This window comes from Chiloscyllium punctatum, chromosome 22, assembly GCF_047496795.1.
Source record: "Chiloscyllium punctatum isolate Juve2018m chromosome 22, sChiPun1.3, whole genome shotgun sequence".
Lineage (NCBI taxonomy): Eukaryota > Metazoa > Chordata > Chondrichthyes > Orectolobiformes > Hemiscylliidae > Chiloscyllium > Chiloscyllium punctatum.
In genome coordinates, this window is record NC_092760.1 from 22,183,678 (window position 1) to 22,196,323 (window position 12,646).

The 12,646-nt window shown below is 41.3% G+C and overlaps 1 protein-coding gene across 1 annotated transcript in view; it reads left to right on the forward strand.

Moving 5' to 3' along the window:
• Positions 1–12,646, forward strand: part of LOC140493878 (mucin-6-like) — a 385,697-nt gene that overhangs the window by 140,369 nt on the left and 232,682 nt on the right. The window contains exons 6-8 of the mRNA XM_072592872.1: positions 616–725; positions 1,084–1,291; positions 5,993–6,115. Of these exons, the coding sequence (XP_072448973.1) occupies positions 616–725; positions 1,084–1,291; positions 5,993–6,115 (441 nt within the window). The remainder of the gene's footprint in view (positions 1–615; positions 726–1,083; positions 1,292–5,992; positions 6,116–12,646) is intronic.

A 12,646-nucleotide genomic window follows, 5' to 3' on the forward strand; every position in this document is an offset into this window, starting at 1 on the left:
TGCGCTTCGGTGGGTTGGTGTGGACTTGTTGGGCTGAAGGGCCTGTTTCCACACTGTAAATAATCTAATCTAAACAGTTATCTAATATTACAGTCCTGGGCAAACTTCCTGTTGAATCCCATGCTTCAAGTGATCTGAGGTAAGGTAAAGTATGAGATCTTTATACTTTCAGGTCACATCTAATGATTGATGATATCATGAACATGCCTCTTAAAGGCATAATGACTGTGAGGCATAATATGCTAATTTTGTCTGCATTTTTAATTTCAGTATGAAGTGGCCAGGCAGTAGCATGGATGGCAGATAGCTGTACTTTGTGCAGAAACCTCACATATGTTCACGCTAGCCTTCCTGTTTTATCAGTTGAAACAAGAAGCCTAGCTAAGGAGACTTGAAGATTCAGAATGGGACTATAAAATATTTTGTTGATTTACTATGTCCTGTGGATTAGTATGTCATTTTTAACAATATGCAATAATTTTAATAACAGAAGTACTTCAAATGTAGTTCAAGTCACAAATGAAGTTTAAGAAGTATTATTTACAGAAATAATACCAAACCATTAGTTATTAGCATCATATATTTTTACACATAACATGAATTATCTTTGTTTAGGCAAGGTGTTGTCACCTCAGAAGTTTGCCAATCAATATCAAGTAGATGATCCATCAGAAACATGTCATCCTTTGGACGTGACAAATTTGGCAGAAAGTTATGTTGATTATGTAAGTATATTTGTTCAGAATTGGCACACAGATTGGCATTTCATAGAAGCATCTCTCTTGAATATGAAATGAATAGAATCTTTGTAAAACAAGGTCTGCTGTCTCCATTTTTAAAATATCAGTTACACCTCAGAAGAAGCACGAGGAATCCCAGTTTGGTGGAGATCTGATTTTGAAGGACTTTTCTCCACTTTTTTTCCACCCTGTGCTGGGTAAAGTTGATTCCTTGAATACAGGATATGTGAAATATTCATTTTAGTGAATATTTTCTTAAGTCATTTTTTTTCTAATTTCCTTCTTGCTCAGAAATGGTTTTTATGTTATGTTTTTACTGAGAAACTTGTTGATTCTGTTCTAGGTCTCTGATTGCTCTTGTATGTTGAATAAAGTGGCACCTCTCTGTAAATTGCCGAAGAAAATTTATGTTTCAGAATGTCAACGTGATTTGTACAAGTGCACTGCCAAAGGTGATACACGGTGCAGCTGCCAGACTTTATCTGAATATTCCCGACAATGTTCGAGGTTATTGCAGCCAGTCATGAACTGGAGAAATATCTCTTTCTGCCGTAAGTAGCATTATCTACCTTACTGCCTGAACTTTCTGATAGCATATTTATAATATATTATGTCACTTGTCTTAATTCCAGGATTTTTGTTGAATTGTGCATGTAAGAACTTGCTGTTACATATGCATTCATCATTAGTTGTGTTCAATTTGTATTCCAGCTTGCACCACCCCATTCGTTCTTTACTGCTGTATTTGTTGACTGGCACTTGCCGTGTTTAGTGCTCCCCCCATGGTCTCCTCTACATTGTGGAGATGAAAGCAGACTAGGTAACTGCTTTGTAGAATATTCGGTCCACAAAAATGAACCTGAGCTTCCAGTTGCCTGCCACTTCAACGAACCAGCATGTTCCTATGCCAGCATTTCTCTCCTGGGCTTGTTGCAGCACTCCAACATGGCTCAGTGCAAGCTGGAAGAACAGCATCTCATTTTCCACTTGAGGATTCTACAACCTTCAAGACTGAATATCGAGCTCAATAATTTTAGGGTGTGAACACATCCTTTTTTAACCCTTATCTACTATCACACACGACGGTATTCATAATATCTCATTTTCATTAAGGAATGGTCCCTATTATTGACTTTTCCTTCACCCGACTTCAGTGTTTTCCTTCCCTTTTATCTGCTGTTTTGTCTCTCTGGGCTCCATGTATTTCTTCTCCTCCTTGCACCCTGTCCATTCCTTGCCTTCACCATATACACTACATTTTCCCAGTGAACTTCAGTTCTGAAGAAGTGCCACTGGACCTGAAACATTGATTCTGTTTTCTCACCTCAGATGCTGCGAGACTTACCAAGCTTTTCCAGCAATTTCTGTTTTTGTTTCAGATTTCTTGCATCTTCAGTTCTTGTTTATTTTTTGTTTTTTTTAATTCTCATTTCTATTTTCCTTTTCCTCTCTCCGTTTCTCTTGTATTTCTCCTGTAACCAAATTCTTTAAAGTTTCATAAACTAAACCCTTTGGTAGAGGTAACTTGTTCCCTGAATTGCCTTGAACTATTGACTTGCACGTATACTGTACCTTTCTTAGGCTCAAAACATCTTACCGTTAACGGCACAGAGGCCCACAGTCATCTGCACTCGAACAAAATATTTGTTTAAATCACTGTTCCTGGAAGACACTGTGACTTTTTTTTAAAGCAAACTTTTGCAGAGGTAACCAGTGCCCAATTGAATCTATTTTGAAATCCACATACTCCAAAAATTATATTAACAAATATAATTTATATGCTTTTCATCAAAGAGAGCCTATACTTGTCAAGAACGTAGAACAGTACAGACCGTTCGGCCCTTGATCTTGTGCCAATCTCTATCCTACTCTAAGATCAAACTAACCCAAATACCCTTCATTTTACTATCATCCATATACCTATCCTAGTGTCGCTTAAATGTTCTTAATGTACCTGACTCTACTACCACTGCTGACAGTGCATTCCAAGCACCCACCGCTCTCTATAAAGAGTGTGTTGCTGGAAAAGCACAGCAGGTCAGGCAGCGTCCAAGAGTAGGGAAGTTCTGCTCCTTGGATGCTGCCTGACCTGCTGTGCTTTTCCAGCAACACCCTGTCAACTCTGATCTCCAGCATCTGCAGACCTCACTGTTTCCTACTCTCTATAAAGAACCTATCTTTGACATTGCCCTCTAAACCTTCCTCCACTTACCTTAAATTATGCCTCCACCCTGGGAAAAAGTCTCTGGCTCTCCACTCTAATTAAGCCTTTCATCATCTTCTACACTTCTATCAAGTCACCTCTCATCCTTCTTCACTCCAATGAGAAAAACCCCAGCTCCCTCTACCTTTTTTCATAAGACCTGGCATCCACTCCAGGCAGTATCCTGGTAAATCTCCTCTGCACCCTCTCTAAAGCCTCCACATCCTTCTTATAATGAGGCGACCAGGACTGAACACAGCATTCCAGTGGTGTAGAGGTGCCAGTATTGGACTAGGGTGGACAAAGTTAAAGATCACACAACACCAGGTAAAAGTCTACATGGTTTGTTTGGAAGTACAGACTTTTGGAACACTGTTGCTTTGTCAGGTAGCTATCTGACGAAGGAGCAGTCCTCTGAAAACTTATACATCCAAACAAATCATTTGGACTTTAACCTGGTGTTGTGCGATTTTTAACTTTAACAATATTCTAAGTGTGGTCTAACTAGGGCTTTATCGAGCTGCAACATAACCCAGTGGCTTTTAAACTCAATTCCCCCTGCTAATGAAAGCCAACACACCATCCACCTTCTTAACAACGTTGTCAACTTGGGTGGAAACATTGAGGGATCTATGGACATGGACCCCAAGATCCTGCTGTTCCTCCACACTGCCAAGAAGCCTGCCTTTAATCCTGTAATCTGCATTCAAATTCAACCTTCCAAAATGACTCACTTCACACCTTTCCAGGTTGAACTCCATCTGCCACTTCTCAGCCCAGCTCTGCATTCTGTCAATATCCGTTGCAACCTACAACAGCCCTCCATACTATCCGCAACTCCATCAAACTCTGTGTCATCCGCAAGCTTACTAATCCACCCTTCCACTTCCTCATTCAAGTCATTTATAAAAATCACAAAGAGCAGAGGTCTTAGGACAGACCCCTGGCCTCCAAACTCCAGGCTGAATACTCTCCATCAACTATCACCCTCTGTCTTCTATGAGCAAGCTAATTCTGTATCCAGACAGCCAAATTTCCCTGTATTTCATGCCGCCTTACTTTCTAAATAAGCCTACCATGGGGAACCTTATCAAACACCTTTGTAAAATCCATGAATGCCACATCCACTGTTGTACCTTCATCAATGTGTCTTGTCACATCCTTAAAGAATTCAATAAGATTTGTAAGGCATGACCTGCTCCTCACAAAGCCATGCTGACCACCTCTAATCAAGCTCTGCTTTTCCAAGTAATCATAAATCTTGTCCATCAGAATCCTTTCCAATAATTTGCCCACACCGATGTAAGACTGACTGGTCTGTGATACCTAGGGTTATCCCTATTTTCTTTCTTGTACTTCTTGCCAATTAAGAGAACTGCTTATTATATGTTGCTAATGTGTGGAGCAACTTGATCTAGCTCTATAGGTAATTCTTGTGGCAGTGTGACTGCTGAGCATCTCAATAATGCCCTCACATTGGGCTGGTAGAGGGAAACATTCTGTTTTTATACTATGATATAACTCGTGTTATATGGTTGAATATTTAGGTGATGCTGCATTTTTAGCTGTTTAACTGACTTGTAATCTTATCTATGTGCTGTCAAGCTCTGCCCTGACAGTCTAAACAGTTTGTTGTCCATTTCTAACATCTAAATTTGACATTCCTTTTCACTTTCACTAATGCTGTAATATTAGGAGAAAGGAAACTGAGCTACCCTGAATACATAAAGCATTTGGAAGCTTTCAACAAAGTGTTAGAAGCCTTGCTGATTTTTCATTATTTTCATTTTTATTCTTTTATCGATTTGGCTCAGAGCTGAGAGCTGGGAATTGTTGTCTGAAAGTGCCTTTGAACTTTGGGAAACAGCTTGTAGTAAAAAGAAAAGAACAGACCGAACAAACTTTTTTGTTTGTTTATGAGGCTGTACTTGGAGGTTAATTGCTACACTGATTCTTGATTGTAAGGGTTTCAACAGACACAGCGACCCTGGGAAGAGCATTGTGTTCAAGCAGAGAACAGAAGTTGGTTATTAATAAGGTCAGTACCTGGGAATTGGTTCTAGAAAGTCTGAGAGAGACTCTACATTCAAGCTGGTGGCAGTTGTTGAATGTTATTTGAGGCCTGGGCGAAGATTGTCTGTCTATCAGGAACAGACCAGAATTGAAATTGTTTTTTCGTACTGTTTTCTCTTGGGCGAAGGATTTTGGTTGCGTCTGACATGACATGAAGATTTTACTAGCTCCCTCGCTAAAGTTTGGAAGCCCAGTGAGTAGGAAGCTGAGTTAGAGGTACTACTACCTGTACCTGTGTGAACTGTAATGGTGACCCTGATTTTGGTTCCAGAAAAGCAACCAAGGAGTCCACATATATGCTTGTGAATCAATGCATTGTGAAAGTCATATAGATAATCTGACGAGTTTGTTATTTTCTTTTATTTATCCCTTAACAGTTTTTATATGTCTGTCTTCTGTGTGAATGAGGCTGAAAACAAATGTTTTGAGTTTAAAGCATTGACATTAATTAGATTACCTTTAATTTTTCCTTTTGTATATTTAATAAATTGTTACGTCTTCTGTTTAAGAATTAAAAAGTGTCTGGTATGAATTAAACTTTGGGATTAATGATTCAAAAGGCTAGTTTGGAACCACTGGGGTAACTATTGGGATCTTCGATGGTTTTAATTCTATGGTATTAGGAATAGAGGTGGAAAGGCTGATTTGGTTCAGCTGTCTTTCCCCTTGTCGCAACACCATGGATGTTTATATGTGAGTGCACCTGGGAAGTCAGTGTAGGTGGGAGACTATTGTGAAATTAATCGTAGAATTCGTCTAGAGGGAGAATAGGGAATTAGCATACCAGTGTGGGATGAAGGCATGTGATGTAGATAGTGAGAGTAATGAAGATATAGCTGGAAAAGAATCTGCCAGAAATTGGGGAGACTTTGATGTGATTAGAGGTAGCTTTATCAGTGATTGAAGTTGCTGAGATAATGAAAAATGTAGATGGAATGCATTTAGCAATTGATAACTGAATCCTATTTTCTTTCAGCACCTATACCATGTCCAGGAAACCAGGTATACCAGGAATGTGGTTCTCCATGCTTATCTACTTGTTCAAATCCACAGACCACCTGTGATAGCTATGGCACATATGGTTGCTTCTGCCCAGAAGGTAAATATACTGAAACTGAAAACAGTTTAAATTCTGGAATATATTGTCATGTATGTTTGCATCATTGTCAAAAATCACACAGCACCAGGATATAGTCCCCAACAGGTTTATTTGGAAACACTATTTTTCGAAGTGCTGCTCCTTCATCAGGTAGTTGTGGAGCAGGACCATAAGACACAGACTTTATAGCGAAAGATTACAGTGTCATACAATTGAAATGATATATTGAACAAACCTAAATTGCTGTTAAATCTTCCATCTTTTAGAATGGGTTGCAAGTTTCGGTTCTTTAATAAGTAAATCTCAGAACTTCTTTTAAGTTATATTCTCAAGATAACTGGAGGTTTTATGAAAAAAAAGTGACATCTCAGCTTAGGCAATGCATTAAAGGTGTGAGGTCAGAGACTGTGTGTATTCCAATCCCGAGTCAGACTGGTTCTATTTCCAAAGTGGAATTTACAAAATATTACATGGATTGACTGTCTGCAGTGACTGCCTGCAAATTGTTTGTTTTTTTTTGAGCAAAATAGACTGTATCTGCAAATATAATTTTGCAAATACAAATTCACCCTGTAGACATATGCATGTGCATGAGAGGGACAGAGAGAGAGAGAGAGAGAGTGTGCATGTGTGTGTGAGTGTGACTGCATGTGAGACTGTGTTTGTGTGTGTGCAAGCTTGGTAAAGTGCACATGTGACTGTGATGGAGTATAAGGCTGTGAGAGGGATGTGTGTGTGTGTGTGTATGAGAGAGAGCGAGTTTTGAGAAGATTTGTAGGTCGTTTGCACGCTGAACTGGGAAATTCATTTTCAGATGTTTCGTTACTATACTAGGTAACATCATCAGTAAGCCTCTGGTGAAGTACTGGTATCATTGACCCTCTTTCTGTTTTTGTTTAGGTTTCCTTGGGTTGGTGATGTTGTTTCCTGTAGTGATGTTATTTCCTGTTCTTTTTCTCAGAGGGTAATAAATGGCGTCCCAATGTCTTTTGTGGGTAGTTGATGTTCATGTATCCTGGTGCTAGTTTTCTGCCTGTTTGTCCAATGTAGTGTTTGTCACAGTTCTTGCAAGGTATTTTGTAAATGACATTTAGGGTGTAGGTTTGCTCGCTGAGCTGTAGGTTTGATATCCAGACATTTCATTACCTGGCTAGGTAACATCATAATGGCGACCTCCAAGTGATGCAAAGCTGTTGTTTCCTGCTTTCTATTTATATCTTTCTCCTGGATGGGGTTCCTGGGGTTTGTGGTGATGTCATTTCCTGTTCACCACTGATGATGTTACCTAGCCAGGTAACGAAACGTCTGGATATCAAACCTACAGCTCAGCGAGCAAAACTACACCCTAAACCTCAATCTGTGCTACAAACCTTCACAAACCTTGCGAAAACCTATGGGCGCAACATGCTACAACTGGCTCGAAGATGGGAAAGGAATGCCATCTGAGAGAGTTCCACCCGCGAACAACTGTACTTCCTGCATGAATGTTTAAGAAAACAGGTACCACCAAAATGTCTCCAATATAAACCGCCGATAAAAACACCTCAAGCCAGAAATTTAACACAACAAAACGGCCGCAGAATGTTCCGAGAACTAATCAATGACGCCCACCACAGACTCCGAAAATACAACCGGGAAATTGCGTGCCAAAAACCGTTATTCAAACAAGCAACAAATCAAGAATGGACAGACGCGGTAGAACGAGCCATAAACACCAAACAACAACAAACACAGATAAAGAAAAATCAGGACCTGAAGAAAAAACTTGACAAACTCACAAAAAAAGACAAAACTAATAACACAGGGGCATGGATAAAGAACTTAACAGACCGGCCCCTGTCAGACACAGAAGAAGTGGTACTAGTCAAAGGATTAAATTTCAATTACCAAGACGCTGACAAGAATGATTTCCTAGCGGCATTAGAAACCACATTGAAGGACAACAATCTCACGGAAGAAACACAACAAACTATCAGACAGACAGTTGCATCCTGATCCGAAAAAGGGAAGGAAACAAACTGAACACACAAGAAAAGAAAGCCCTAGAAAATCTCAAAAAAGACAAAAACATTGTTATATTACCTGCAGACAAAGGTCGGCTCACAGTCATCCTGAACAGAAGGGACTACGTAGAGAAAGCCAATGCACTACTCGCAGACACCAACACCTACCAACAGGTGGCACTAGACCCGACCCCACAATTAGGAAACAAAATTACATATTTCCTAAGAAAATTACACAATTCCGGACAATTAAACAAGACGGAATTCCAGAAAGTGAAACCTGACGGGACCAACACCCCACGATTCTACGGACTACCAAAAATCCATAAACCAGGAGCCCCCCTCAGACCTATAGTCTCACTACCCGGAACACCAACTTACAGACTGGCCAAAGAACTACACACAAGACTGAAGTACCTAGTAGAAGAGTCACAGCACTCCATCCACTCCACCCAGGAATTCCTAAAAATCATCAAAAACCCCAAAATAGAGGAAGACGAAGCAATGATCTCATTCGACATAACAGCACTGTTCACCTCCATCAACATCAACCTAGCAAAGGAAACACTCGCCACACTTTTACAACAGACCAACACACACACGCCAACCACCGTCAATCACATTACCAACGAAAACATCATGAAGCTAGTGGACCTGTGCCTCACCACCCACTTTCAACAACATAGTCTACAAACAAACCAACGGCACACCCATGGGATCTCCGCAATCAGGATTCATAGCAGAAGTGGTAATGCAAAGACTAGAACAAACAGCCCTGCCATCACAAAACGAAACAAGATGAAAGAGACATTTAACATTATCAACAACCCCCTCACAGGCATAAAGTTCACCAAGGAGGAAGAAACTGACAACAAACTCGCATTCCTGGACGTCACAGTGGAAAGAACGGACAAGGGAGAACTACAAACCTGCGTATACAGAAAACCGACAAACACTGACCAAATACTCAACTACACCAGCAACTATCCCAACACACAAACGAAGCTGTATCAGAACACTATTCCAACGAGCCACCACACACTGCAGCACAGACGAACTTCGAAAAACAGAACCACCTATACAACGTATTCAAGAAGAACGGATACTCAAAAAATACAGTGCGCAGATTCCTCAAGAACTAACTATGACAAGCAGACAAGACACAGCCAGAAACCCTAACCACCTTACCATACATCAAAGAAGTTTCAGAAATGACAGCCAGACTACTGAGACCCCTCGGAATCCTAGTAGCACACAAACCCACCAACCCTCTCAAACAAAAACTAACAAACTTAAAAGACCCAGTACAACCCATGGACAAAACCAACGTCATCTACAAAATTCCATGCAAGGACTGCCACAAACATTACGTAGGACAAACAGGAAGAAAGTTAGCCACCAGGATACATGAACACCAGCTAGCCACAAAATGACACGACCCCCTCTCCCTCATAGCTCTACACACGGATGAAACAAAACCAACATTTTGACTGGGACAACACATCTATCCTGGGACAGGCTAAGCAAAGACATGCCAGAGAATTCCTAGAGGCCTGACACTTCAACCACAACGCCATAAACAAGCACATAGATCTAGATGCCATCTATCAAACCTCAGAAAATGAACAGGAAATTACATCCAGAAACCCCAGGAACCCCATCCAGGAGAAAGATATAAATAGAAAGCAGGAGACAACAGCTTCGCTTCACTTGGAGGTCGCCACTGATGATGTTACCTAGCCAGGTAATGAAACATCTGGATATCAAACCTACAGCTCAGCGAACAAACCTACACCCTAAACTTCAACCTGAGCTACAAACCTTGTGTAAATTACATTAGTTTTGCTTCATGTCACAGTCGAGCGAACAGCTGGTTGGGAACTTCAAACTAGCTTCTCCAGGGAAAGGACACAAATGGATCAAATACTGAACAACAGAAGCAATCATCCCAACACCCACAAACGAAGCTGCATTAGAACATTATTTCAACAAGCCACCACACACTGCAGCACAGAGGAACTACGAAGAGCAGAGGGAAATCACTTATACAGCATATTCAAAAAGAACGGGTACCCAATGAACACAGTCCATCGATTTTTCAGCAACAAACCAAACAAACAGACGAAATGTATCCAGAAACCCTAGTCACTCCCCCCTACATCATAGACATCTCAGAAAACAACTGCCTGACTACTCAGACCCCTTGGCATCATGGTAGCCCACAAATCCACCAACACACTAAAACATCAGCTAATGAACTTGAAAGTCCCCATACAGACAACAAGCAAAATTAGTCATTTACAAAATACCAAAATACAAGATACATGAATGTCAACTAGCCATAAAAAGGCATGACTCACTCTCATTAGTATCCTTACCTACAGATGAAGAAGGACACCACTTCCATTGGGACAACACATCCATCCTAGGGCAAGCCAAATAGAGACATGTATGACAATTCCGAGAAGCATAGCATTCCAACCAAAACTCTATCGACAAACACATAGACCTGGATCCCATTTACCACCCTCTGAGAAAAGGAATGGGAAATGATAACACCATTGGAAATGACATCACTAATCCAAGGAAACCTGAACACATAAATAGAAAGTGGGTCACGAACACCAGTGCTTCATTGGAGGCTCACTGATGATGTTACCTAGTACGAAATGTCGGAAAATGAACTTTCCAGCTCAGCGAGCACACTTGCATACAGAGAGCATGTGTATGAGGGTCTGCGTGAGTGTATGTGTGCTTGTGTGTATATGTGAGAGTCTGTATAGTGTAGTGGGGTCACCTGTAGTGTAACATGAACCCAAGGTCCTGGTTGAGGCCGTCCTCATGGGTACCAAACTTGGCTATCAGCCTCTGCTTGGCCACTTTGCGTTGTTCCCTATCCCGAAGTCCGCTTTGTAGGATGGTCATCTGGAGATCCGCGGCCGAATGTCCCTGACCGCTGAAATGTTCCTCGACTGAGAGGGAGCACCCTCATCTGGTGATTGTTGCGCGGTGTCCATTCACCCATTGTCATAGCGTCTGCTTGGTCTCGCCAAGGTCCCATGCCTCAGAGCATCCTAGTCTGCAGCGTATGAGATAGACAGTGTTGGCCAAGTCACATGGGTACCTGCCATGTAAGTGGTGAGTGGTGTCCCCATGTAGTAATAATAGTATCTGTGTCGCCAGTCTGACATGTCCTACAGTGGTTGCCGTAACAGGCTTGTATGATGTTGTAGTAGGTGTTGTCTGAAGGCTGGCCAGTTTGCTGTGAACAATGGTCGGTTTAAGGTTTGGTGGTTGTTTAAAGGTGAGAAGAAGAGGGGTAGTGAACGTCTTGGCGAGATGCTCATCCTCATTGATAATGTGTTGCAGTCTGCAAAGGACATGGCATAGTTTTTCCATTCCTAGGAAGTACTGGACGACAAAGGGTACCCTATAAGTTGCATCCTGTGTCTGTCTCCTGAGGACGTCATTACGGTTTCTCGCTGTGGCATGTTGAAACTGGCAATCATTGGGTTGAGCCTCATACCCTGTTCTTATGAAGATATCTTTGAGCACCTTAAGGTCTCTGTCATGTTCCTCTTCGATCTGAACAGATCCTGTGTATGTGTAGGGTTTGTCCGTAGGGGATGGCTGTTTTAATATGTTTAGGGTGGAAGCTGGAGAAGTGTGGCAGAGTAAAATTATCCATGGGTTTGTGGTAGAGTGAGGTACTGAAGTGTCCATCCCTGATGCAGATGCATGTGTCCAAGAATGAGGCAGATACTAAAGAGTTGTCCATGGTAAGTCTGATGGTGGGATGAAACTCGTTGATATCACTGTGTAGTTGTTTCAGTGACTCCTAGCCATCGGTCAAGAGGAAGAAAATGTCGTCAAATATCTGATGTATAGTGTTGGTTGGAGGCCCTGTGCAACAAAGAAATCTTGTTCAAACTTGTGCATGAAAATATTGGCATATTGCAGTGCAAATTTGGTCCCTATGGCTGTTCCGCATGTCTGGATGAAGAACTGGTTGTCAAAGGTAAAAATGCTGTGGTTGAGGATGAAACAGATGAGTTGTAGGATGGTGCTTAGAGATTGGCAGTTGTTGGTATTGAGCACTGAGGTTATTGCAGTGATGCCATCATTGAGGAATATGCTGGTGTAGATTGCTGGGAAGTCCGTTATGATGAGGAATGTTCCCTGTTTGACTAGTCAATGGGTGCTGAGTTTCTGTAAGAAATCTGTAGTGTCACAACAGAAGGGTTTCAAGAGGCCTTCGACATAGACAGAGAGGTTCAGAGGGCCACATTACCTGATACAATGGGACGTCTAGGTGTGTTGGCTTGTGTATCTTCAGATGAAGGAGCAGCACTCCGAAAGCTAGTGCTTCTAAATAAACTTGTTGGACTATAATTTGGTATTGTGTGATTTTTAACTTTGACCACCCCAGTCCAACACTGGCTCCTCGACATTCTGTCATTGTGAACTGTGTAACTGGCCTGTATCAAAAATATAGTCTTTTTTCAATACTATATTGTTAAAATCTCCA